The sequence below is a fragment of the Xiphophorus couchianus genome, chromosome 20, assembly GCF_001444195.1.
Source record: "Xiphophorus couchianus chromosome 20, X_couchianus-1.0, whole genome shotgun sequence".
Classification (NCBI taxonomy): domain Eukaryota; kingdom Metazoa; phylum Chordata; class Actinopteri; order Cyprinodontiformes; family Poeciliidae; genus Xiphophorus; species Xiphophorus couchianus.
Genome location: NC_040247.1, coordinates 21296921 through 21324544, shown reverse-complemented (window position 1 = coordinate 21324544; position 27624 = coordinate 21296921). Strand labels below are relative to the sequence as shown.

General features: G+C 37.8%; 4 protein-coding genes across 4 annotated transcripts; 2 read left to right on the top strand and 2 right to left on the bottom strand.

The window, feature by feature from the left end:
- Positions 1-183: 183 nt before the first annotated feature.
- On the bottom strand, positions 184-9525 carry dnajc16l (DnaJ (Hsp40) homolog, subfamily C, member 16 like). Its single transcript, XM_028003228.1, has 15 exons — positions 9109-9525; positions 8888-8954; positions 8613-8758; positions 8141-8316; positions 6764-6948; positions 6404-6508; positions 5274-5432; positions 5041-5171; positions 4461-4638; positions 4077-4259; positions 3862-3938; positions 3492-3572; positions 3284-3379; positions 1541-1711; positions 184-1456 (listed from the first exon to the last, which is right to left on the bottom strand). The coding sequence occupies exons 1-15, from the start codon at positions 9297-9299 to the stop codon at positions 976-978; spliced, it is 2427 nt and encodes an 808-aa protein (XP_027859029.1). The 5' UTR covers positions 9300-9525; the 3' UTR covers positions 184-975.
- A 948-nt stretch (positions 9526-10473) lies between these two features.
- On the top strand, positions 10474-15275 carry b3galt6 (UDP-Gal:betaGal beta 1,3-galactosyltransferase polypeptide 6). Its single transcript, XM_028003911.1, has 2 exons — positions 10474-10772; positions 11777-15275. The coding sequence occupies exon 2, from the start codon at positions 11781-11783 to the stop codon at positions 12798-12800; it is 1020 nt and encodes a 339-aa protein (XP_027859712.1). The 5' UTR covers positions 10474-10772; positions 11777-11780; the 3' UTR covers positions 12801-15275.
- A 2010-nt stretch (positions 15276-17285) lies between these two features.
- Positions 17286-20636, bottom strand: LOC114135873 (protein FAM107B). Its single transcript, XM_028003526.1, has 5 exons — positions 20559-20636; positions 19796-19829; positions 19457-19613; positions 17517-17661; positions 17286-17413 (listed from the first exon to the last, which is right to left on the bottom strand). Exons 1-5 carry the CDS (start codon positions 20580-20582, stop codon positions 17315-17317), a joined length of 459 nt encoding a protein of 152 aa, XP_027859327.1. The 5' UTR covers positions 20583-20636; the 3' UTR covers positions 17286-17314.
- A 1215-nt stretch (positions 20637-21851) lies between these two features.
- On the top strand, positions 21852-25913 carry tmem167b (transmembrane protein 167B). The gene is made up of 3 exons (XM_028003936.1): positions 21852-22008; positions 23174-23305; positions 24582-25913. The coding sequence occupies exons 1-3, from the start codon at positions 21999-22001 to the stop codon at positions 24662-24664; spliced, it is 225 nt and encodes a 74-aa protein (XP_027859737.1). The 5' UTR covers positions 21852-21998; the 3' UTR covers positions 24665-25913.
- Positions 25914-27624: the final 1711 nt, after the last annotated feature.

Here is a 27624-nt window from a genome sequence, read left to right as displayed (position 1 = left end):
CAGATGAAGAAAACATGTGCACACACAAAAAGCCATGTACCGTGTCTGCCTTTTCTCTACAGATAAACTGGTAATTATGAAGAAAATGAAACTCTCTTTACCAGAGACGTTTCTGTAGCTGATGTGGCAGAAAAAGAGAAAAGAAATGACAGGACTGGATTGTACCCATAATCTGCTTCTTGATTTTTTTACATATTCTCTTGAGTTTCAGCATTTAGATGGCTTCTTAATGCAACAATAAATATTTAAAGATAGGCTCACACATTTTTCTTGCTGCTGGAACTGATTTTAGTCCAAAAAATGCATCCCAAGTATATAGGTCCTGGATTGGATGTTTTGGACATTAAATAGCCAACCCTGGCTCTATAACCCAACATACAGGCTGAATGTACATCTCCTGTATATAAGGAATAGTATTTGTATAAGCAGAAGATCTTTCTTGCCTCTGGAAGCTTTTTCATTATCGTGCAAGGACTTTTCTCAGAACTCTTTTACTGATCTCTTTTACTTGTTTTTTTTTTTGTTATTTAGTTCTTTTTTGCTCTTGCGTTTATGTTCAAGTGCATTTGGGTGTGATGAAAGCAGTGCTTGTATCTGGGTCTGATTGAGCCAGGTGTGTCTGCACCAAATCATTTCGACAGATGTTACTGGAGGATTTTCATCCCATGTAATTATGACAGAGATTTATAAATCAAACCTATGGTACACAATGGCATAACAAAATACATATAAACAAATAAATTTCCAATTTCAGACAGGGCTAGACACAGCTAACATCTCCAGCATTGTGATTCATCCAGACTGTGAATATGACGAAGCAATATGGACAAGGTGTTGCTGCTCACCAACAGATCAGTGCACCGCTACACAGAACGTCAACAGTTATTTGAAAACAACATGGTTGCTCTGCAGCTTTCTTTGTTCAGGAGGGAAAAAAAAACAAAACAGAAGGTGCAGCTGTTCTTTTCTCTGACCTCAGCTCTCTGCGGAGAAGGCGCTGGAGGCATCGCTCAGCGTAGGCCACGACGAGACGTACAACCTGGGCAGGGTGCCCTCCATGAGCCGTTCCATCCACAACCCCAGCCTGTCCAGCTTGTGGTGGACCTCTATGCTCGTGGCCCTGCTCGAGCCTCTCTTGGGGACGGCTCCGTCTTCCCTGGAGTGAGAACGAGAGCGGGAGTGGGAGCTGGACCTGGATCTGGACCGTGATTTCCTCTTGCAGTCGGAGGAGTCAGACGACGAGTCGTTGGGGTCGTCCCCGGTGAAGACGGGTCTGAAGAGACAAAAATATTTCTTGTGCCCGTTGAGGGCCAGGACGTGGCCCGTGTAGTCTAAGGACTCCTCGTCGTCCGAGTGGCTTTCGCTCGGCCAGGCAGGACAGGCGGAGCGAAGGAGCGAAGGCATCCAATGATGGTGCTTATCCGCGTTGAGGAAGGAGAAGTGGAGGGTCTGAGTGCTGAAGTAGGACAGCAATTTCAGCATAAACAACAGGAATTATGGGCCACTTCTTAACACAGCAGATGGATCTTATTAGACTCACCCAGAGAAAGAGAAAACCTCCTTTGCAAACTTTCTGAGCAGAGCATTCTTGGAGGCGTTGGTGAGCACCAGCACAACGTTGATGTGACCCGGTCTCAGTTTTACCAGGTTGCTGGTGTAGGTGACGTCTGTTAGCTCTGTCACTTCCACAAAGTCCTTCCTTGGAGGACGGCTACGAAACAACAAGAGGAGAGGAGAGTTAACTGGAGAACAACAGCCTAGATGAGGCTAGGAACTCCATACTTTGGGAATATTTGGTGCTTCCTTTGAAAGGGATACAGGTGTGCTACATGTAGGGATGTGTACAAAAACATTATTTAAAAAAAATAATTCCACTTTTTCTTTTTAGTCAGTTCTACCCGATTTAATTTTAAATCTGGAATTTCATAGAGTTTATGACACCAAGTACTTTGACAGGCCCACAGCATCACAGATCCTCCACCACTCAAGCTTTTAGTTCATGAAAAACAAAACTCTAGTGATTATTGCAGAGGAAGCTCGAAGCACATAGTTCCAATTAAAGTCCCAGTGGAGTTTTGCAACAGATTTGTGTCTGTGACTGCAGGACTAAAAGCAAAGGTTTCTGGCATGTCACTCACACTACTTGGTATGTGTAGCGTATCTAATGGTTGTCAAGGTGACCTGGTGACCTTGGTACTCCTCGCTTTGTTGGAGTACAGCTTTGGATTTTTTTTTTTTACATTTTTTCTACCTTTCTGCTCACTGTGTGTGTTTGAATGTTAAATATGAGTTCTGTGTCACATCATATTTATCATCCGTTAAAACAAAAAGCCACTGACTAGTTAGAAAGTTCATAGAAACTCTAATCAATTTTTTAATTAAAAGTATGAATCCAAGTAGAAAGTATAAATTTATTAAAGTCTATAGATCTTATTTTAGTCATGGTGAACATTTTGTACATCTGGACTAATTCAGACAATTTTTATAGCAAAATTTTAAACTTTATTTGTATTTGCCAAATAAGAATGACTGTGAATTCTTTGCCTTTTAAAGTAAAGTATTTTGCTTATAAACATTTCAAAATTAGCACTTTTCAAGCCCAGCTTAACCAGAATATGAAGTTGTCTAAAGTCCAGAAAGAAGTGAAATTATCAATTTTTCCCTTTTTTGAATGTACATTTACTCAATTAATTAAAAAAAAGAGATGTGGTAAAGCAAAGATAAATAATGCAACTAAAATGCCTAATGCAAAAAACTGAATTTATTAAGAATCACTACATTTTTTCCTTGAAATCGAAGAAAGAAGTCTTTAAAATTAAACATTTCTCAATTTTCTTTTTTCCAAACTTATCAAAACCTGAAAAATGGTCAAAAAAATAAAATAAATCAATTTCAATATTGTGTATAAAACCTAGCCTCAATATAGTGGCAAATGTTTTATTGTTTTGTGAAGATCTGCTAAATCAGAATTCCAGCTGAGCGTGACAGGAATCATCTTGCGAGGTCTTTCTTGCATTGATTGGACTTGGAGAGATTGATTGGAGAGATAAAATTACAGTGAGAGCTAATATAAGCAGTCATGGAAATTAAACCAAAAATATGTTGATGTAAAACTGACCAGCTGAAAATAATTTAGCCAGTTGTGTGCAGGCATGCTCTGTAGGGGCTAGTCTGAGACTAGGAGTTACTAATCCCAGTACATCATTACAGATATTCACACGAGATATGCAAGATGTCTCAGATATTGGGTCCATCTTGTGCTCATTTCAACTTACTGCATTACCTCGAGGTATTTGCTCTGCTTGATGCATCATCCTCTGTTTGAGTTGCGTTTTGCTCCTTTGCCTTCGGTTTCTGAGGTTTGCTCTCGCTTGGCTCACTGTGAGCAACAGCAAACGAGAGAATGAGAGGTGAAAGTTCTTCTAGCCATGAACTAGGAGGTTAGATTTCTGCACACTCATTCAACTGATTGCATTTGATTTAAGACTCACCTGAAAGCCTGAATTATTACAGTACCAAAAAGAATGAAGAGAGCTGAGAAGATCAAGGACAGGATAGGCATCATCTCTCGCCTAGAAGTAGGGAAAAATATAAATATTATTTTTAAAAATGTACTAAAATTCCCAGACACAGGTGTATTTGTTGATTCACCCCAATAGCACTCCCATAAAAAGACACTGCATTGCCAATACAGTCACTAGTTGTTGTATAACTTTCAAAGAGGAGCACTGCAGCTTTAACAGGACAGACTAAATAAGGACCAACGCAGATCTTAAAGCAGCATCCGATCTTGTTTCAACAAACACCGTTGATCTCTTTTTCCATCACATTCTGCAGCTTCCTGAGGGAGTACTGTCTTACCAGTTTGAGTATAGAAGGCCATCATATATTTGAAGGATGTAATCATACGCAGCATTCATCCACTGAATAATAAAAATCTGGAGAAAAAATCAAAAACACACAGACACACAAAAAAAATGCAGGCATTAAAAATTAAACAGGACTGCAAGGCAAAAAAAAAGAAAAAAAGAAACAGCTTTCTGTCTCCAAACTGCGCTCGGTTGTCTGCGACTTACCGGAGCCATCTCGTTGTTGAGTTCCGGTAAGGTTGTGTCTGAGCTCAGGTAGGTGGGGTCTTTCTGCAGCAGCTCCAGCTGCTCGTGGAGCCGGTACTTGTCCTCCTGGCTGCCGTTCCAGCCGCTGCTCACGGAGCGGAACAGCACCCTGCCCGCCTGACTCCGCCTTTCCAGAATCACCACCTGTCAAGTGTTATCGGAGAACACTTTTAAACCGAGGCGGCGCGGCACATTGCGCGTCGCATGTCTGTAATCTGAAACAACGAATCCTATACGACTTCAACATTTTGCGCGCCGTCAGTGGGGGTTGGGGGAGTGCAGGGAGAAAAAATAAAAAAGTTCATCTTGTACTTGGTGTTTGTGGATTTTTGTGCTTGAACCGACCTGAGGGAAGGCGGCAGCCTGGTTGGGTAGTAGCGCCTGACAGAGAGGCTGCTGCTGACGTTGGTAGACGTATGTGAAGCGTAGGATGTCTTTTTTGTTAACAGTGGCAAAGTCCACAAAAGCCTTGTTGCCTGGGAGGAAGGCTTCATCCTCACCAGTGATAAGCAGCACACAATACCTGAAAAAATACAAAAAACACATGGTACAAGTTTAAACTAGGGTTAGGTTATGAAACAATATCTCTGACAGAGATCCACAGAATGAAGCCAAATGAAGAGCAATACAGGAAGAATATCTGCTAGAAACCGCAATCGGACATTATAGTAGAGGTTCACTTTCTGGCAGGAAAACTATTCTAAGACATCTAAAATAAACTTGACACCAGTGAAAAGATTTGAAAACTGATGGACACAATAATAATTTTAAAAATTATTTTAGAATTTTAATTTCTGTCTCGCCCAAACATAATTTGTATGTAGAGAAGAAGTGTAGAAGGGGCAGAAAAATTTTGTAAAAAGGAGTTTAATCAAGTCATCTACAAAATATACTATGACAACAACAATCTGCTAATTTTTCTTACTTCCTCCGTCGGTGGAACTGCTTAACGGGACACAGTTCATCAAAAAGCTGCTGGTTGACAAGCCGTGGCACCTGTAGGAACTTGTTGTTCGTAACAAACTCGTCCATGAGCTGCTTCTTCATCCCCCTGGCCTGGAAGAAACAAACGGCAAGAGGAGTTCAAAATTTAAATCAAAAAATGAAACATCTTTTTAATAGGGAAGGGCCCTGGACTTCAGAGAACACAAGTTGTACCTGGATGATGTCTACAGGCTTCTCTGTGTCCTCCTTAAACAGCAGCATGGTGGGAGCGTAGGTGTTGATGTTGAACTGCCGCAGCAGCTTAGTGTTGGGCGTTGCACCTTGATCCACGTAGCCAAAGCGAATGTAGTGTCTAAAGGCAAAAGCTGTCAACTGAAGGATGATAAGATCGAATAGAAAGAAATGATGTTAGAAAACATGAATAGACAAAATTCTCTTGCTTCTTATAAAAATATTTCAGGATTTTTTAGCTTCAGTCTTTGGTCAAATGTTTTGCACCACTAAATAAAAAATTACCACACTGTTGTGGTCACATTTCCATTTTTTCTTTAAACCATTTCTTTAGGTATCAGTAAGGGACATATTAAACTATTTAAGACCATTTACCATTGTGATTCAAATTCAGGACTTACATTTCATGAATAACAATTGAACAATTAAAGTCATCTTAATAGCTTACTAAGTTCCGTTTAACATGGCTACTTAATCAAATTTAATGTAACTTTGTCAACTTAAGATGGTGTTTTTAGATTTTAATCTGAATGGTTTCACATTTACAGGTAATCTAACAGCACTGCTTTCTGATTTATTCTCAAAAGTTAATGAAAATTGGGATTGCTGCAGCACACTGGATACTGTAAAGACACCAAGAGTGTAAATTGCAATAAATCCGTTAAATCATTTTTAACAAAGGAACAATTAGCTAACATCAGGAGCAAAGTTATTCACTCTGATTGTTATTTGACAGTGTAATTAAATCCAGATCCTCAGCAGGATATATCGCAGCTGCAGCATATAGAATAACTATATAGGACAGAAGCAATACACAAATCAAGAAAGAGATTTATTTAAGATATTTTAAGGGCTTAAACTTAATTCTGTAGAATGTAAAAGATTTTATGATGACATAGAGAATCTGAACTGTCAATAACAAATATAATCTAAAGAAAGTATTTGTTCTTGATTTATGTAAGGTTTTTAATCCTGTTGGAGATGCTATTAAAAATGGTCAAACTGTGATGTTTCCATAGAGATAAATGTTGCCTGGGTGATGAGAAATTCATGATAAATGTGTAGGTTAATAATGCACTTTCACATGTCTAAAGTTGACCAGATGCCTTTACCTTATAAAGAAGAGGCACAACAGGAACTTGGTCAAATAGCAGCAGACTGGGTTTATTTTCCACATGCCACCGGTCAAGAAAAGCCTGATAGTTGTTGTCATTGATCTGTAAGAGAACATCATAGAAGTTAGTGAAAGAAAGACAAGTGTTGGAAACAGGATAACAACAGGCAATAGAAAGGAGGTGTGTTTGACCCTCTGCCGTGTATTTACACCTCAGTTTGCTAAATACTAATTAAAGGACAAAGCCACTGTATCCCTAGTGTGACTATTTGCATGAAAAAGGAATCAACTACAGAAGCAGCTGTCAGGCTGTAACTCCAGAGAAACCTTTGTAAAGGTGAAATGAAAATGCAGTTACCCTCTCCACCAGGTTGTGAGGCAGCAGATCCTCCACAAACTGTCGCAGGTGCTCCCGTACCACATGCTGGTGGAAGAAGGTCATCCTGCCGTTCACCAGCCCAATGATGGAGGGAGCCCGATAAGCTCCCAGCTGGTTGGCCAGACGACGCTCAGAACCCACGTCCACGATGCCGATACCCACGCCTGATTCAACATTGACATAAACAATGATACAATGAGGTAAAAAAACAAACAAACAAACATGGTCAATGGATACAATTGTATAAATTTGACATATCTGAAGTGAACTGCTCATATAAGTATGACCCCACAAAAATTTGACAGTCAAATCCATGTCATATATTCAAAGAAGGAAGTTTCAGGAATATGTTTATTTGATCAAGGCAAATCACGATCACCACTAGTGGAGCTGCCAATTTACTCACGCATAGAAACCTGTGAAAAAGTGCTGGTCCCCTTTGAGGTTTCCTTTATTTTAGATATTTTATTACACATAAACATATAGGCCTTGTTTCCTTATCAACAAAGCCTAATAAAGGAATATTTTTAAGGTTGGTGCAAAAATCAGTCGAGATATGATCCACTTATTTATTGGATAGATTTATTTGAAACCAAGACAACTTTGCAGGCTTTGATATGTTTAATATTCGCTGCTTTATAGCAACTAAAACAATTTTAAATAGAGAATTAAAGGCACATTTAAATTACTCTGTTGGCAGAATGTGTAATCAGTGATCTAAATCAGTTTAACCACTAAACGTAGAGCACGGGTGACAAACTCATTTTGGGCCATATCAAAAATCTGACTGTTCTTAAAAGGGTCTGTTGTGTGAGAATGTATTGATAAAACCGATTTAAAACAGTTGTTTGTGTCTGCATTCAATAAGTGTTTCTTAAAATTAAATAATATTGAACATCTTTTCACACCAATCAGTCCATCCAGGATTTTATGCTTTTTTCTGTTTTTTTTTGCAATCAAAATCACAGATCTTGTTGTGCTAATTTAGAAATATTTGTAAGGAATTTTTATGATGTTTGCGCTAATATATGATGTTAAATGTGACTTTTTCTTAATCGCTGCATCAATCACAAACTATGACTTGACAGGATGTAAGGCTGAGGTAGCAATGTTTCAATGTTTTTGGTCAATTTTGAGAGAAATCTGCAGCAAAAATTTAAAAAAAAAATGTGGGGATCTGTTGAGTTTGTGTGAATTTTGCAGGTTTGTGAAAAACTGGAGGGAGTTATTGATGTATTTTGGAGTCTATAGGGCCACTTAAAAAGAGACGGCGGGCCAGATTTGGCACCCAGGCTTTGAGTTTGACACATGTGGCGTAGAGTATTGTTACGTTTTTAAAAATACTCAAAGCCGTACCCAAAGGTTCCAGCTCTAGCACCGTCTCCTTCCACACTGGCTCGATGTGGATGCAGGCAAAGCACCACTCAGAAGTCACTTTGATCAGGTACGGCCTCTTGTAGCTGTCTGGGAGAATGTCGTTGTTAAACTGAGCATGGTGCAGCATATACTTGCTGTCTGCAAAGTCTCTGGACCTGGAACCAGACAGAAGTGTTTTTGATAGGGTTTGCCAACAAGAAGCTCTGCAAAATCAAGAATATCTACATGCATGCACGTTATAAGGAGTTTGCAGGGGTGGACTAACTTTGATCTTTACACATTTTCCCTCCCATCTTATCTTAGTAAAGTAAGAGCCCATTTTTTTGGGAATAATTATTTTTTAGTAAGTTGATATATTTTTAGATACTTTATTGGTTATTTTGGGGTAGGTTCTACTCTGTAGCTGCACCCATCTCCTTTGCATTATTAACAACAACAATAACTACAATACCTGGGAAAATGGAAAAAAGATTCATCAAAGTAGAAGCTGTTGTCAAAGTGGCGGAACCCATGATGTTGTGACTGTCCGAAAGGCTGGTTTTCATCCATCTGCCCATAGCGGTCAAAGTTGGACCGTCGCTCCTCATTTGACAGGATCTGTGAGTAAAAACAGAAGTGAAAGGAGATTGTTTTTATACTCATGATTTCATTAATGATATAGTGGAGCTGAAAAGAAGATATGACAGCAAGCAGTTGTGTAGCCTGTATAATATTTCTTCAACTCACCTCGTATGATTTGGAAATCTTAATAAACGTATCTGCAGCACTGGGGTCCTTGTTCTTGTCTGGGTGCCTAAAGAAAAGACATCATAAACTATAGCATATATTAAGCCAAATGAAACATATTTAGTGGTAAATGATCAGCAATTATTGACACCGGTTTTTGTAGAACATGACACACACCCACAATACAAACTAATGGCCTCTCACACACTTGTGTTACTCACCATTCTCTGGCCAGGTTTTTATATGCCCGCTTAATTTCTACGTGACTGGCCCTCCTGCTGACCCCCAGGACTTTATACGGGTCAAACTCATTAGTCGGTTGCACCACATGTGAAGTAATAATTAGTAGAAAGATGGCGAGAGTGACTGGACATGTCAGAGCAATCCAACCGGTGCCCCGATCCGTCATCATCTTATGCTGCTGCTGCTACAGTCTGACGTTACGGCAGTTAGCTATCATAAATCGGAGAATAAACCTTACATGTTCGGATCAGTGAAAGTTTTGAACGTCAAGTCGAATTACTATATAGTATACGACTGCTTTACTACAACGAGGCCATCGTTTTCCTTACATATGATGGACTTTAGCGACCGATAGCGCCATGACAGCCAAGGAGACCTACGAAATGCAAAACTTCCTGTTTGACCTTTCAAAATAAATTTTCTCTGATATCCTCAAATTACCAAATGAACAGATAAAAATAAATAAATCATAGAATTGAACAAAACATGCATTCCAAAGAAAGTTGACAAGTGCGACCAGTGTATTTTCCGATGTTCGCGTTTTGACAGCAAGCCAAACGAGAACATCGGAGTGAAAGAAAAATGAAGGTAAACAATATTGAAATTTTGAAACTCCCTTAACATTGTTCATATTTTACAAATACTACCTAATTTCACCAGTATTTTATTTTCCCAGCATACTTGTAATATCTTTTTTAGGTTGGATTAGTTTTTTTTATTATTATTATTATTATTATTATTATTATTATTATTATTATTTGATTAATCAATTTACCCACTGTTTTTTCCCCTAAATCAAGGATCACTCTGAGGAAGTAACGAGTTCAGCCTGGGACTCAAAAATCATATATATCAAGCAACAATTTCAAACAGTAAGAAAATTATTTTTCATTGTTTCAATTTTTCATACCTTGTTTCAACAGTCAAAATCCAGCTGTGGGCTTTCATTTTGGAATGTCTACACATAACATCCGGTGTGCCTCCGAAAGTAAAATCTGGGTCTTAATGCGCATGTGCCAGTCTGCAACTGTCGTTGTTATTTTATGTTTATTCCCTGGCTTCTCTTGTCTTCAGATACATAATGAAAGAACAAAAGAAAATAACACGCGTGTATAAGTACAACGCAAAGATTCATAGTTATTTTCAACACTTAGTTATGTGGTCATTTTCTTTTGTAATAATAAAATGTTATAATTCATACTTGTATATTTGTCAGGGGGGAGGGGGGGGTTCCAAGTAAATTAAAAAGTTACATTTATTGAAATGTATTCTACCATGTATGCATTTAAAAATTGTCTTTCTGTGTTTTTAATTTCACTCACTCACGGCGGGGGGCGCTTCACTTCCGCTTCCTCTTCCACAGAGCCACCCAGAACTGATTCAGATCAAGACTGAAGATGGTCACATCATATCACAAAATCTCCCTTCTAACCTATTTATAGTAACCCTTGTGATTGAGCCTGATCCATTCCCTGGTCAGACCAACATGAACAGGCTGTGTGTGTCTGCTGTCCGCGTAGAGTGCTCACAAAGTGCGCAGATGGTTTTATCCGGGTAGGTAACGCTAGCCGTGCACAGCTGCTTTCCGTGGCCCGACCTGCCTGCATCATTCAAGGGACGGTGCTCCTTTAACCCAGCAAAGGTAAACGAGTAAGCCTCTATATGATATCTGGTGACCCAATTCATGTGTCATCGGGGTGCCCTGTTCAGCAGATGGGTAGGCTGTTTACTAGCATCATGCTAATCTGCACCGTTATTATAGTCAAAAGAACAGAGTCATCCTTAAGTGCATTTAATGTTATGGGTTTTATTACAGTTTCCCACACGGTCTGGACAAATGTGGGCTGCGATTTTGGCGTTTTCAAGTTCATCCACCCATTCATGGGTCTACCAAATTAACTGAAACATGTGTTTACTCATTTTTCCTTAGATTTACTCATTTATCCAACAATTAATCGTCAACTTCTTTTATCCACCCATCCATCTATCCATTTTTTATTTAATCATTCATCTGTGCATTCATTTGTCTGTCATCCATTGTTGTATCATCCATTCATCTATTTACATATTTATCCATCCAGCCATTTGTGCGTCTTTGCATCCAAATGGTTGTCCTTGTTGTCTGTCCATCTGTCAATACCTTTATTGAGCTTTCCACCCCTTAATGATGTCATTTCTCCATATGTTTATCCATCTTTGCAGCCAAACATTTATGTCCATTTATTCATCCATCTGTCCAGCAGTCTGCTGTTTTTGCCGATTCCTTATCGGAAGGCTGATATTTATTGCAAACTATTGTATTTAAACTAGACAAATGAACAGAAAACAGGCAGAGAAAATCAAGTTAACATAAGTAAGGAATGACTTGAATTAATGCATATTAACCCTTTACCTCTGAGTATTAGTTTGAGTCTGTCATATGTGTGAACAAATAAATACTTCAAGTCAGATATACCTGGATATTCATTAACCAGGTGCAGCCCTTTGCAAACATTGCCTTTCTTTCTTTGTCCAGATCTTTGTTCTTATCAGTAACATTAGCAATAATCTGTTTGCGAAATGTTATGAGGAATATTACATAATCAAATAGGTTTGTAGAATTAAAAAAACACTGACAAATATTTGTTTTCCTCTTCCCACACTCAGCAACATGAATCTCTTCCGTCTGATATGTCGCCATAAGACGGCTCTGGTCATTGGTACTGTATGCAGTTTTGCCGTTGTCCTTGTCTTCTTGGCCAAATGTACATCAGAAACTCTAAAACAGGGTCACCTGGATCCTCCGGGCTTTGCTCCTCACACCAAGTCTTTGCAGTTCCGTCAAGACCACCAGAATCCTGTGTCCTCTTCGAAAGACTTGTCAGCATTTCTCGTGGTCCTCATCACAACAGGACCCAAGTACACAGAACGCAGGAGCATTATCCGCAGCACCTGGCTTGCCAAACGTGACTCTGATGTTCTGGCCATGTTCGTGGTTGGAACTCAGGGCCTTTCCAGCGAAGACCTTCAGAATCTGAACACGGAGCAAGGACGGCACAAAGACTTGCTCTTACTGCCTGATCTGCGGGATTCTTATGAGAACCTGACACTAAAGCTGCTGCACATGTACTCCTGGCTGGACCAGAATGTGGACTTTAAGTTTGTCTTCAAAGCGGACGACGACACATTTGCTCGCTTGGACCTCCTTAAAGAGGAGCTGAAGGGGAAAGAGCCAAGCAAGTTGTACTGGGGTTTCTTTTCAGGGAGAGGCCGTGTGAAATCAGCTGGGAAGTGGCGCGAAAGCTCTTGGGACCTCTGTGATTATTACCTGCCCTATGCCCTGGGCGGGGGTTACATTCTCTCATCAGACCTGGTACGCTACGTGCATCTTAACGCGGGCTACCTCAAGATATGGCAGAGTGAGGACGTGTCACTGGGCGCCTGGCTGGCACCGGTGGATGTTCGGCGGACGCACGACCCGCGCTTCGACACGGAGTACAAGTCGCGAGGTTGCAACAACAAATACCTGGTGACGCACAAGCAGAGTTTGGAGGACATGTTGGAGAAACACCAGACTCTGCAGCGAGATGGGAGGCTCTGCAAAGAGGAGGTCAAGCTGCGGTTATCCTACATTTATGACTGGAGTGTTCCACCCTCACAGTGCTGCCAAAGAAAAGATGGGATTCCATAGTTTCTGTCCTTTGCCTAATAATATATATTTTAATACAAAATGAGGAATGTTCACGTTTTCCATTGGATCGCGATCTGTGTGGACGCTTTTAGAATTGTGCAATTGGTACTAGATGTCAGAAGACAAATAATACTCCAGTTGAAAACTTTATTCTAAACTGTAAAAAAAACCCTTACATTCGTGGAAACACAAATGGATCCAGTGTAGAACTGATAGCACCAGTTATTTGCGTGTTTGTTTGCGTTTTCTCCTTCACATGCACTACTACCTATAAACCGGAGCTATCTCACCAGCTCTTAGTTGGGCAAGAGGAAAGAACAGCTTTAATCAAGAGCTGGCTCTTGGAGACTTTAAACTGTCTAATTAAGGATAAAAACCTTAAAAACATTGAGCGTCAGTGTTATTTAAATGTCAAGTAAGCAATAGAATAAAACAAGCTCCCCGTCTCTAGGCTTTCTGTTCTTCATTTTATAGAAAGCCATATTTGGACTTAATTATGTGCTTTGCAGCACCATCTGGCATGTAATAAACCACCTTAAAGGTGCCACCTGCATATTATTTAGTGTTGCTGCATACTTCTGAATGACTTATGAATGTCAACAGATGCTCAATAGGAACCACTTGGTGTTCAAAAAGTGTGGTGCAGCCAGGTGTTAGTTAAACATCTGGTGTTGCTTATCAAACTTCTATTGGTGTAGAATTAGTAACGCTGCTCTTAGATTTTTTTTTTTTATTCGAGTTTTGTTTATTAAGTTTATTTAGCGGGTAGTAGTCACTAAATAACTGCCAGGTGGGGCTCTTAACATTATCTAGTGGTCACCAAATGGAACTGCAAATTGATTATTAATGCCAAAACTGCTTTCTATAATAACACATCATGTAGCTGAGATGAGACAACAAGCTGCATAAAGCTGTGCATACAGACAGAGTGGAGTTGTAAGAAAAACATTTAATTGCAATTGATATTATTGCAGTCTTCAGTAATAATGCAATTTCATGTTTTCCTGATAATCCACAGCACAGTACTGTCCTGTTTTGTAGGTTTACTAAGAAGCACTATGGTGGAAAATTTTCTCTCTCATTTAAACTGGGAGGGCTCGAAAACCAATGCTAATATTCACTATAGTTTGGAAGTATTTAAACATTTTCAGATCTCTCAAAATGTTTAGTCAGAGCTTCGACAGATGTGGTTTCTGTGTTTTTTGTAGATGTGTGATTTGGAGAAAAAAAAAACTTTCAACCAAGCCGAAGGTTGGTTTGAAACTCTCACTATAGTCTAGGCTTGGTTCTCAAGTCTGTTGATTTTGTCTTTGCATTTATTAATGTGGTGCAAAGACACCAGTACATGAATTCCCTCTGATTTGTTTTTAGAAACAGACGGGGGGTTTTAACCGAGCTGTTACCTTTTCTGTGTAGTCTCGGACGTTTTCGACCTCAAGTTGTTCGACGTAAGTATTTCCCCAATTTAACTTCTCACTTCCTGAATAAAAGGCCAATGTCAATCCTGTTGCTTTTTTAGTCGTTTACTGCTTGAACCTCGCTGTGATCTCCAGTTTACAACCTCAGTAACTTAAATCCGTATGTGCTTCATCTGCTGAAACTTCTTCGTGGGCAATATTTAAAGTGTCGTCATACATGAAAACCTGGACATTACTCTCCCATATTGTTTATTTCCCTTCTTTTTATATTCTGTGAAAGTAATTTTTTTGTGATTTATTTATTTATTTATTATTCTGTAGCAAACGCAGCACTACAGTTTGGACTTAAGTGCAGTGGACGTTACTTCGGAACATGTTGGACTGAATGAACACAAATAGTGGGTTATGAGAAATGTTCTTTTTTTTTTAAAACAACTTGTTTATGAACCATGCTATGTAAGGTTTTGTTTTAATGGTGCAAAAGAAAATGACTATATCTTATTGAAAAGGCCTTCCTCCTCCTTATAATAAAACTAATGTGAGAATGATATGACAAACACTAGCGGTACAAGAGTTTTTTTGTTTTTTTTTGTACTGTCGGGGTCAGTGTATTTATTGTGCTAATCGTGAATGTTTGTTAGCAGCACACCTGGCACTTTTTTCACTTGTTTTGTTTTTGTTTTTTTCTAATTACCTTTAAGTTCCTGTAATGTTTCTTTGTTGGTAATTGTCATTTTTGATGTGACTCTTCACCACAAACTCTCCTTTTTCATGTCTGTAATGTCTTAACACTTCGGGAAGTTTATGACACAGATTTGGATGATGGGCTGTAACATCGACTGGCGACCAGATTTGTTGGTTTGATTTTCAGTTTGAAAAATTGTTTTCAGAAAAAAAGAGATCAAAAAGATCCAACTTTGAAGCTTATTTTTAATGGCTCATGTTATGTTTTTGTAAATGTTGCAGTTCCCCTGTCCTCTGCGTTTATTCATCACTTCTTATGCTTTTCTGATTGCTATCACATGTCTAAATGTTTTATTAAAAAACCCCAAATGTATGCTTGTCATTTCAAATTTACTTTGGTAATTTTGTAAAGAGTTCAATCTTAGTCAGGTGAAGTCCTGTGGACGAAAGTGTCTGCCCTCTAACAGATTTTATTTTGCCACGAGTAGAAGTTACAGATGATGAGCGTCATTTGAATATTAGACTGGGTAAATATGAATAAAATTATTAAATGATTTAATTTAATTAGCAGAAAAAAATTATCCAAACTAGCCATCAAATTTGTAGAAAAGCAGTTTAAAAGTGGCAATGAGTCTTTTATGTAACTCTGGAGAAATATGTGCCAAGTCTTTTTCACAGAATTCTTGTAATTTAACATTTGAAGGTTTTCATGTATGAAAGGCGTATTTATGGTATTAACCACAGCACAGCAATTGGATTTTGTTACATCTTCGTTTTAGTCAGCAGTATTTTTCTGCTTGGCACTCCCACATGGATGCCGTTTGTTTTGAATCATAAACACTGACCTTAACCGAGGCAGATGAAGCATATCGATGTTGTTTTGTGTTCTCTGTGACTTCCTGGATGAGTCATCTTTGACCACTCCCCAGCCACTCCTGGGAAGGTTTGCCACTGTCCCATATATTCCCTGTTTGTTGCTTTTAGAGATAACTCAGCAGTTCTGTCACTCTACCCCTGTTGATATTCTGTCACACTCCTCTTCTGGCTCAGCAAGGTTTTGGTGCTTCATTTGCGCTGTTGCAATGAGACAGTGCTAAGTAGTGATGGGAAGCTTGGCTTTTTTCACAGCCGGCTCCTGTTGCTGCACTCACTCAAACGACTCATAATTTATTATAATCTGCAGCGTTGAATTTTTGATTTAGCTGGATGTTTTATATGTTAATAAATCTTGTAGCAGTTAGCGTTTTTATTATAAGCCTAACACTTTCCCAAATTTTTACATTTGTTCCATTATGAAAACAAACATTCTTACTTTTGTGTAATAGTTTATTGAAAATGTTATATTAACACAAAAACAAATGAACAAAACACTGCTGAGAAATCCACCAAACAGAACCAGAGGAGAACCAGAACCAAACTCGGCAACCAAACGATGTCCCCAATGCAGGTTGGTGTTTAAAAAAATAAAAAATATATCAAAAGCCTCAGCTTAGACGGACCAATGCAGTTTCTCCTTTTTTCACTTGTCATCTTTCCTCTCCTTCAAAGGAGACGAGCAGTAATTCACTAAAGCAACATACTGCTTTGAACAAATTAACAACCTGAGAAATAATCTCATGTTTAAATACTACATCCGTTCTCCCTCAAGGACAATTTACTCTGGCCAGCAGTGTGAATAAGTGTTAATCTAACATAATTATGTGAAACGGTTATGCAGACTTTGAGGATTTCCTGGTTTCAGCCATCTCATCCCCATTACTATTCCTCAAGAAAACAAAACCTGTCATGGCTATATGGTTAAGTTGCCTTTGTAAAGTCAGACCTTTTTGATTTTTTTTTTTTAGAGGTTTTCATCACACAATGTTATAACAGCATGTTTTAGTCTATCAGCGGTTTACGTGACGAGTTGTAATTCTTTATTACACTTCCTAGTGTTACATTTAATTCATTCTACTTTATTTGTCTCAAACCCACCCAAAATCTGTTATCTTAATTTTCCCCCATCAAATGTAGAAAAAATCACCTGCAAAGCATTTGTGCTTAGGGCACCACAATGCCTAGCAACGGTCCTGTAGCTCAGCATACTTCCTGTTGTCAGACAGGTTCAGTCTGTTCACAATCAGGCCTGGCAGAGTAACTCAACTCAAACTCAGTTTCGTTTTATAGTAAAAGAGCTGAATTGCCCTTTGAGTTAAAAATAACAAAGTCATGACTACAATCTACAGCCTACAGGAAACTTTTTTGCGTGCTTGTATAGATTCATATTTATTTCATCACTGCTTTGGCAATAACTGGTTGGTTGTATGCGATTCTCGATTGAAATATGTTGTTTCACATAAATAATGATGCTCCTTTTAGATGATAGAAACAAACCACACTGTCTCAGTTAGAATGTTTATTTCCCTATTTGCATTAGGAAGAATGTGGAACGTGCTTCAGGGATTGTCTCACGCGAACAAACTCTGGCACATTTTTCAGGCCTTCCCTCCACTTCTTCTCCTCCAGCTCAGACTGCAATACAGAAAAAAAAATTGTGTGTGTTTTTTAAGGTTTCACAATCCCAGAGAAAATGAATCACTGAACAGTTGCTATTTTCCCCCCTCGGTGTGCTTACATGTTGTATTCTCTGCTGTCTCCTGCGCAGTTTGACCTCTAAGTCGGAGCGAGGTTGGAGAGACAGTTCCGTTTTCTTGAGCTGCTCTCTGTTTTTGCTTTCGAGCACACGTTGCAGCTCCGGCTTCGTTCGCGGCAGCATACCCCTGGAGATGCAACAGATTATTACCAGAGGGCTTGGTCTCTGGAATGAGTCACAAATGCTGCTGAGCGTGTAACACATAAATCAGTGCGGGCACAATGCACAGTACACTCCTTAATTGTAGGAACTCAGGTTGAAGATGTGAAAAAAATTGAAATAAATGACTCTTATGAAGACTTGTTGACTCCTAACCTACAGTATATATGGCAGGTTTTGACATGACTCATATAGGCTTTTGCCCAGGGCGGCAGTGGTAACGGGGTCGGGGGGAACACCTGTACCATTTCAAAAATAGAACATATTTATCTGTTAGTTGTTCTTTGAACACGTTTGCTACTGCTTTCATACATGTGCAATCCAATGGGAGTTGGTGCCCTTTTTCACTGCCCCCAGTTAGAGTTTTTTTGCCTTTGATCACACAGATTCCCCAAATGGGGTGAAATGCATGTTTTGTGGCTTCTTTTCTTTTAGGTAAATTGGCTGGACAACTTCCACAATTAGCTCATTATTTCAAAAACTAGAACAGCTTCTATGGCTGGTTGTGTCATGGAAGCAGCCATAGGAGAAAGTAGAGGTAAAGCAAGTGGTATAAGGAAGGTCTGAAAACACCATCTGATTTTGATGCTGAGAAAACAACTTGTTTCTGCTTCAGAGGTGTACACAGAATCAATATAGAAAACAATAAATTCTCATAGTACTTTTTTGTAAAGGCTATTGATTTAGGAGTTAGGGAATGAGGAGCAAAGAAGTTATAAATCAGACAAGAACTGAGAGTGGTGGGTCAGGGCCCGAGAACAATGCTGGCAGTCAGAAAATCATTTTATTTTCACTCGCAAAGACATATCTGCCATCCTTAAAATGTTCTTTCATCTTTTCCAATTTGAACATTGGAAAATGTTCAAATTGGAGAAATAGACCACTCTGTCAAAATATATTTCTAGCTACAGGCATTAAAAATCAATTGCTAATATAAAGTTATTTGATACTGATCACCTTAAAGTATCACAGAACAAAAAGAATATCTTTTCTTTTAATTAATTTGCCAAAAATGATTAGGAGTGAATCACTAGGAATGCCAAACATTGTGACAGCAATCATTTTACAAAAACACACAAACAAAAAAAATAATATAGAACAATAGGTGCATTTTTCTGCATTTTTTTAAATGGAAGGTTTTAAAAAATGCAGCAAAAGATTATTTCATCTTAAGGCATCTTTACCATTGGTTCCAAAAAATGTAGACGGTGATATAAGTGCTCAAGTATTAGAAATCCACACTGTTAGAGATTGAACCCATAAAGCTAGTGGACAGTCTTTATTGACATAAGCTGTACTTCTTCATTTTAGAAAAGAAAAACACCTGTTTTAGGGATAATCAGGGATATTCAGAAGAGAGTTTGGCCTTTGAGTCGACCTATACCACCTGGACAGAGTGCTTATCTATGTCCACAGCTCCAAGACAGCTGGACAGGGAAAGCCTAAGAGGATTCAATGACTCAAACAAGGAGACAGATAAAATACAGGACTAGCACTGCGACTTGATTTACAACAACTTGATTTATAATATAGAGACAATACAGAAAGCACCTCCTTCTGAAATGACCTAGCCGAAAAGGCACATCAATCTCCTAAAACACTGAACCTGTATTTAATACCACCAAAAAAAGAAAAACAAAATTCCAGGGAGTCAATGGAAGTCTAAATATCATCTGTTCCCATGTTTTCAGCTCCCTTGTATGTGTTTTTGTGATAATGCTGAAATGACCTGATTGTTGTCAGACAGAAAGCTGTTTCCTCACCGTCTGTGGCAGAATAGGAGCTCCTGATGAAGAGCTCTCCGTTGGACAGAGGCCAGGATGGGATTTATCAGCTTTTGTGGTTTGATGAGGTCATCTTCCTCCTGTTGTTGATTTTCAATCACCTGGTGAGGCGGCCTGATCCAACACTGCGCTCTGTCTGATACGGATAAATTCAACGTCAGTGTGTGTCAGTGTCTGTGCTACACCAGAGCTAACTCTCGGCAAGACAGAAAATGTACGCCATAAATCATGTGATTTATATTATAATGTTGAATTGCAAAATATGAAAAAGCTTAGGCTTTTTCAGTTTACAGATCAAATGTAAACAATGAATCTTACTTGTTTTGATTCTGAGACCATTTTTTTGTGCTACCTAAAAAAAAGAAAAGGTCAGTTAGAAACTGTTAGGCTCAAATCATACAAATCCACAAAGACAACCATTCTCTCAATCAAGCATGTAAACCATTGAATTAGGTATATGTTTTAAATAAAATGGGTAATTAAATTTCTGTTTGATCATAATAACACAGGAAACGATAAATAACTAAGAATGGTTCTTCTAAACACTACAGAAATCCAATTTTTATTAAGTTTATCAACAATTGTTGGATTGTTCAGCATTTTAGAAACAGTTTGTATTATTTTTATTCATCTTATCCATGTCAGAACAATAAAATATGAATTAAAGCCCTTTACTCTAAAATTTGTATTATGCAAATAAGGAAAGAAAAATTGCAGTGATTTTGAAATCATTATGAAATGAAATTGGATATAAAAAACTTCAGCATAGAGTTGGCTGACTAAATAAATGGTTTTCTATTATTGTGTGTCCACTACATTTTTGTTAATCAACAATTTAATAGATTTTTGCTGTTCAAGATTTTCAAAAAATGTATAGTAAAAAAAAAAGAATTATAGGATGATCATTTGATACTGCATCTCTGCACAGTAACACAAATGTCATCGAAATTTTAACCCAGAAACAGTTATTAGAACAGCTTAACATTGTTTTCCTTTTTACATTTTTATTTCTTGAGGAAATCTTTTTGCTTCCTAATAATCATCTAATAGCAGCGCATTGATCATAATAAGACAATCTTACCTGCATGTTTTGGTAGAGACGCATTGCTTTGGATAAGGTACTCCGCACAAACGGATGATGCAGGAGAAGCTTTCTCTGCTGTTTGCACAGTGAGCTGCAGTAGCTGTGAGGTGGATCAGAGCAGCTGTGCCACTCTGTCAAATCTTGTTAAGTGTCTTATGACCCTTTGTTCTAGCCCTATTATCATTAGAGGACAAACTTCTGTTGTTTTTGCGCTGCAGCAGGAGCACCATACGCACAGATTAGGATAATGAAACATGATGTCGGGGATAACACCAAAGTCTTTACACAAATGAGCATCTGCTTTGTAGACATATTTATTAAAGGCTATAAGTACTCACACTGTCACATTAAAGTTTACCTTGTTGTTAAATTGCACTTTTCTCTTTACAGTACTGAGATAAAACCTTAGAATTAATAAGTATAAATAACACATGAATGAAAAAGAAAGCTCATAATAAAACATTACTTACAAAAAACACAAAAATTATGCTTTAATGTAAAAAACAACAAATACATAAAAACCTGATGTATATACAGTACCATACAATGGCAATCAGCAAAATAAATGAACAAAGATACAAATAACTAAAATCTATTCACTGGCATAAATAAATGAATGATTAAACAAATAAATCTGACATATGTACAATATCATAAAAATCTAGAAAAGTAATAATTAAATAAAATCTTATATATGACGAGTATTGTGCACACTGATGTAAATGAAAATATACAAGCAATAAATTAATTAATTAATACATTGGATACAGTACCATGCACTGGTAAATATATGAACATAAAAAAACAAGACAATTTTTCACATAAAATGTGTTGTTCTTTAATTAAAATCGTATTTTTTGTTGATTGTTTATTAATACCTTATTTGACAATTACATTTATAGTACACCAAAATAAATTATTTCTTCTTCTATCATGCAACATACAGAGTTGTTGAGTATATTTGATGAAGCAGGGAGGATACCCAAAAGCATCATATTTCAGTGCCTGTCTGGTGGCATGAGAAAGAAAAAAATCCAAATCGATTGAAATATAACAAAATAAGATCAGACTTGTCAGTTATTTCCATTATTAATGCTAATAATTAACGTTAGTATTAAGTCGTGCCCACGAATTAAACAAGTCATGACTACGATTTCTTTCTGTCCAATGTCACCATACGGGCTCCGTATAATGCGTTTTATTACAAACCTGTGGATTTCAATGAGGTCCTACCAATAATCTCCAGCAGGTGGCAGTAATATCAGTTGGACAACAACAAACGTACAACATAAAGGAAGAGTGTTAGGCAGGAAAACGGAAAAGTCAAACGAGTAACCAGGATGCGACACAGAATACCTTCTCTTTAAACTGTAGGATGGTTTGTTAATTATTAAGAAGAAAACCTCATATAACATAGTCAGAGACCAAATTGCAGCTATGACGAATGGTAAGTGAACTGCTTTATCCGGCAGGTTAACGTGAGGAGAATAGTTTTAAGTTGGCATAGTTGTGAAGAGCAGAGCTAGTGAAGGCTAGCTGGGCTGTAGACGTGGCCCCTGGTGCTGCTTTCTGTCATGTCATGAAAACCGAAATAAACCCACCATTCATTCTGATACGGACTGATCTGATTGTTTTTTGAAGCGTTACAAATGGACCGTCAAGCTCCTTGACAGTAAAATAAAATTACAATTCGAGTTGTTGGGCTACCAAGTAGTTTGCTAACTAGCATTAGTCGATGAGGCTAACTCTAAACAAATCAGGATGTCCAGGTGAACCTTGGTTGTGAAGTGTGTATTCTTCCTTTTTATGGTTGGTATCTTGTCGGTAGCGGACAGATGTAGACTTAGCCATAAAAATGTTGACATTGCTGGAACTGACCAAAACTGACTAGCAGAAGATTAATTGAACCAGCTTTTGCTACTTTTGCTTTTCAGAAATGGTTAGTCAAGCCTAGCCTGCTTGGGGAGGAATTAACACTTGAATTTAAACATTTACATGGAAGGAGAACATTTAGACAAGCAGCCTGCTCACATTTCCAGGTGCATCTCAATAAATTATATTATCCAAAAACTACAATTATTTCTGTAATTAATTAAAAAAGCGAAAACCAAATATCGAAATTCATAACAAAACAACCTATTTGCTTATGATATTACATAATTTTAAAAACTGGTTTTTCAGTGAATGAAATAACCTGCGTAATCATAGTAAACACGCTGACGTCATAGTTGTCAAGTTGGAGTCAATATTTTAAGAGCCACCACACAGAGACTTATCCAGGGCGGCAGCTGCAAAATCACGTGTTTAGCGACTCCTGAAGCAGAGATGTCCGAGCCAGGTTACCTGGGCTAAGGCGAAAATAAACAACTACTGTTCAAATTTTTCATATGGAAATAAATTTTACATTCTATTCGGAGATCAAGATCCCAGAGTCTGAAAGGAAGAGCGAGGAGGCACAAAGTTGATGTTGTCGTAATGGTGAAAAAAGGCATATGTAAAATTACGCACGGTGTTACCTGTAGTTTTACAGAAGTTCTCTTATTTTTTTGTATTAAATGAATGGCCTAGTTTACATCTGAGTAACGGTTTGTAATGTTTGCTCTCTTTTGCAGTGTACTCCTTAGACGGCATCCTTGTATTTGGGCTGCTGTTCATCTGCACTTGTGCATACCTCAAAAAGGTACCGCGTCTCAACAGCTGGTTGCTGTCAGAGAAGAAAGGAGTGTGGGGCGTCTTCTACAAAGGTAAACAAAATACCCCAACAGAATAATAATTCAACATATTGCACTTATTTTAAAAAATGAAATCATCATAGTGTTTTAGATATTGTTGGAGAGTTTTGCTGTGCAGAAATAATGCCATATTTTGTCATTAATAGAGGAAATGTTTGTGCCATTCATGCCCAACTTTGTCATTATAGAGCTTAGCAAATAATACAACTGGGAAAACTTAAAAAAATTCCAATTAGACAAGTATGTGTGTCATTGTCACAGAGTAACTTTATTTTTATTCTGCATTTAACTTACTAGATTTTCCAAAACATTTGACATAGTTAGTAAATAGTGAGATAAGCACTCATTTATCCAGTTTATACCAACAAATTACCAAAATGCCGACATGTACTGACACTCATTTCTGAAACGCCTGCAACCCTAACGAGATAGGCCTATCTGTGGTTTGTTCGGATGGGTGCCTATCTCTTTATGGTGGTCATTGGGCTCTGACATTAAAGTTGAACTAAAGTGTTTCTGTTTCTTGAGACACTTTGTTGCTAATTTGGAGGCGTGCCATCCAGGATCGTTGTCCATTTGGAAGACTCAATTTGTGCCTGAGCTTTAACACACTCTTATGTCTGTAATGTTGCTTTACTAATTTAGTGTAATGCTCTTTCTCCATGATGTCATGTATTTTGTGAAGTGCACCAGTCGCTCCTGCAGTAAATGCACAACTTGATGCTGCCACCACTGTACTCCTCAGTGGGATGGTGTTCACAGGCTTCTCTGTTTTTCCCTTAAATGTAACAATGGTGTTTATAGCCAAACATACTTCAATTTTAATTTCATCAGATCACAGGACATGTCTTCAAAAATCAGAGTCCTTGTCCCTAAATCCATTTGCAGAAAGTAAAAAAAAAAAAACTTTAATGCATTACTTCACCCCATTTTGGTACATGATTCATTTAATTGCAAATGAAACTCTCTTACCTGATTCAGCAAGCTTCTTCACAAGGTCTTCATCTATTATTTTGGGATTCACACACTTATTTAACCCCAGCCACATTCATCTCTTGCTCCTATCTGGTATGAAGGATGGACATTCCTGCTGTGTTTGCAAAATAATTGTGGGAACAGAACAGCGTGACACTTTAGGGAATCTTGTACACACGATATCTGTTTCAGTTAAAGTATATATCAGCAAAGGAAGCAGAGTGTTCAGGTGTTGCCCTAAAATACATCTTTCCTGTGCTGTATCTATGCATCACTGACATGTAATCTTCTTCCTCCAATATCTCATTCTCAGCTGCAATAATTGGGACAAGGCTTCACATCGCTGTGGCGATTTCCTGCTTGATCATGGCCTTTTATGTCATCTTCCTGAAATGATAGTCACCTTGGACTGGACAGACTGAGTGGCTGCTGGCTGAGAACGGACTCATCTCTGTGGTCCTGTGTCAATCCTCGCCATGGGGGCTGCCTCGAAGTGACAGACAAAACCCCCTGCTGGGCTTCTGGACCCTTGTAAATATCAAGCCAGTGCTGCCCCCTTCTGGAGACTAGGCATATAACTCTTCCCTGAATATGTATGCACTACAGTGATGGAGGATATTGTGAATCTACAAATCCTACAATTGAGAGAGCCTGCTGGTTCTCTTGATTTCATTCTGTCGTTGGGTTGTATTATTTGTCTTAATTAAGACACTCACATGATTATTATTAATACTGTACTTTAAAACAGCAGAATGAAGGGTGAAATGTTCATACACTTTACCTGTGTACAATTTAAAATTTGCCACACTGTACATATAAAAAAATAAATAAATAATAGAAATCCAATGATTAATTCCACTTGCTCCCAGTTATGCTGTTGTTTATGTATTGCTTTTTCTAGCACCGGTGGAGGGAAAGATAAAACTAATATATAAACATGTCCTTGTCTACACTATTTTAAAAAAAATTGCTTTTAATCTTGTACATTTTCTTACTAGCGCCTCTTATGTTTAGCATCTCCTAAACATGTTTCAGGTTTGAAGGACACTTTTTGTACAAGTTTATGTTCCGTTTGTTCGATCGTCACCACGGACGCTTTTCCACATTTTGTCTTGTTACAATCAAAAATATCATTGTGCTTTACTGGAATTATATGTGAAGTACTGAAATAATGTAGTTCATATTTGTGAAGCAGAAGGGAAATGATGCATGCTTTTCAAATAAAAGAAAAAACAAAAATGTGGTGAGCATTTGAATTCAGATCCCCTAAGTCGATACTACTAGAACTGTTTGTGATGCACACAAACAGTTTCATGTTTTCTTTGCTGTGTATTTACCAGTTTGCAATTCACATTTTTGTTAAACTGCTTAAATTCAATTAAGGATCTGGACTTTACTGTTCTGGCTCAGTTAAAAATCTCCAAAATACTTTTGTACCTTTTTGTTTCTAGTACTGATTTCTATATAGAATAATCTTAAGAACAGAACCTTACTAGTTCCTTCTACCTGCTGGAGAACAAAATTCCTACAGCATGATGCTGCCACCACCATGGTTCCATGTGATTCAGGATGATGTGCATTGTTCATTTTGTTACAAATTACATTTCTCATCTTGTTATAAACTGCTACACAACTTTATCCCCAACCTGTCTGCTGTGTTCCTTGGTCTTTGTGAAGCCTTTTCTTCTAAAAAAAAAATTTCTTTAGCAAACCACTGAGGCCTCCACAGAACAGATCAGGTGTAATGAGTACTGATCTATTTGTATGTTTTAAAATTTTCTGACTGAAATTAAATCACACATGTGAGATTTGTATCAGTCAAAGGAGATATTGAAACAAAATTTTCTTTCTCTTGACAATTGGGTGCTAGATTATGACCCATGCAGTCCCTTTATAATTTACACTCAGCATGTATTAATGTGATGAAAGGGGTTGAGATCAGTTCAAGATCTATCACTAATCTACCAAATTTGCAGATTGCCACGGAAGAACTCCAAATGGTAAATTAGCTACATTTAATTTGCCTGAAGATGTAAAAGCAATGCCAAACTGGTTCTGTGATCATACCAATTTATTCATTTGCTGTTAACCAGATTTCATTATTTGTACTATTAAAATGCATTGTTTTGGAGAATCCAATGATGTTTTGATAAAGAAAAAATTTAAACAGTCTGCTTCTTGTGTTTGAAAAACACATTGTATTCCTCAAGTGTACCCATGAAGCAGAACTCAACATACACGTGTCTGCATGTTTCAGATTGTCAACTTGTTTCAAAATAGCTCACAGCCACTGTGGTCAGCGTTTTTCTCAAAACAATACATTGTTTTGGTGCTTTCACTTTCACCCCCAAACCTTCATGCACGTTGCAGAAACTCCCTGTAGAATTTCCCATCTTAATAGTTTTACCCCCTTCAAGCATAGAGGTGGGCTCTACATGCTGCTACTGGCTTTAAGTTGACTTCCAGTCAGTTCAACGTAGCGTATTTTTGATTTATATAATTTACCTTTTCAATTTCATCTAGTGTATTTATGAGAGTGCTATACATGTTTTCTTATTGATGTTTTTGAACAAACAGTAGCAAAAAATAGTGTACATGCAAAAGCTAAGTACATCACCAAGTTGTCCCTTCACCTTCTTTTCTTCAGAACAGCTTTTATGAATGAAGTAATTGAACATCATGTTCATTACAGGCTTTTTAGTGGCAAAAGCAGTTATGAATTGAAGCATCGCCATTGGGCTTGTATTGCAAAATGTGTTAACCTCAAAGGATAAGAGATGGAATACAAGTGTGCTCTTTATAAATAAGATAAAGATCAAAAGCTATTAATATACTTCCTGTCCAAATACAGAGCCTCCAGATCCAATATCTATTGTGCATATAAAACTAAACAATTTATATGCATGTCTATGTATCTAAAATCTTTGACATTTACTGCCACGTCATCTTCTTTAATAAATATGGTGTGACAAATTTTGAAAAGGCCAAGGAAATGTGTTTTTTGTAAAATCTACCTCCTTGAGCATGTCAGTTGACAAAATGCACAGTTTTGTGCTTGACCCACTCATCTTTTGGTAAATATGTCTGTCTTTACAGAATCAAGCCAGCAAATAGCAGATATTAAAATGTTGTCTTGCAGTCGTTTAAAACATGGACATACTGTAGATCAAAGCATTATTCAAGCTTTAAAATGGTCCAATTCAAATTAAGACCATGATCAAATTGATAATCAAGCTAAACTTGAAAACTGTTCAACGCTTTTGCTCTTCCTCCAGACTGACCGAGATTGAGCAATTTTTTCTTGCATAAAAAAATGGTCTGTAGATATACAAAGTAGGTGGGGACAGAAACAAAAG

What these genes read in the sequence shown, in the direction of transcription:
- dnajc16l (XM_028003228.1), bottom strand. Translation starts at nt 9,299, where the DNA reads ATGATGACGGATCGGGGCACCGGTTGGATTGCTCTGACATGTCCAGTC. An exon ending in CAGTTCCACCGACGGAGGAA is followed by an intron (nt 4,639 to 5,040) that starts GTAAGAAAAATT and finishes GTATTTTTTCAG; the next exon opens with GTATTGTGTGCTGCTTATCA. An exon ending in GAGGTTTTCTCTTTCTCTGG is followed by an intron (nt 1,457 to 1,540) that starts GTGAGTCTAATA and finishes GTCCTACTTCAG; the next exon opens with CACTCAGACCCTCCACTTCT.
- b3galt6 (XM_028003911.1), top strand. Translation starts at nt 11,781, where the DNA reads ATGAATCTCTTCCGTCTGATATGTCGCCATAAGACGGCTCTGGTCATT.
- LOC114135873 (XM_028003526.1), bottom strand. Translation starts at nt 20,582, where the DNA reads ATGCGTCTCTACCAAAACATGCAG. An exon ending in GTCTCTACCAAAACATGCAG is followed by an intron (nt 19,830 to 20,558) that starts GTAAGATTGTCT and finishes TCTTTTTTTTAG; the next exon opens with GTAGCACAAAAAAATGGTCT. An exon ending in TGGTCTCAGAATCAAAACAA is followed by an intron (nt 19,614 to 19,795) that starts GTAAGATTCATT and finishes TATCCGTATCAG; the next exon opens with ACAGAGCGCAGTGTTGGATC.
- tmem167b (XM_028003936.1), top strand. An exon ending in GTGGGGCGTCTTCTACAAAG is followed by an intron (nt 23,306 to 24,581) that starts GTAAACAAAATA and finishes TCTCATTCTCAG; the next exon opens with CTGCAATAATTGGGACAAGG.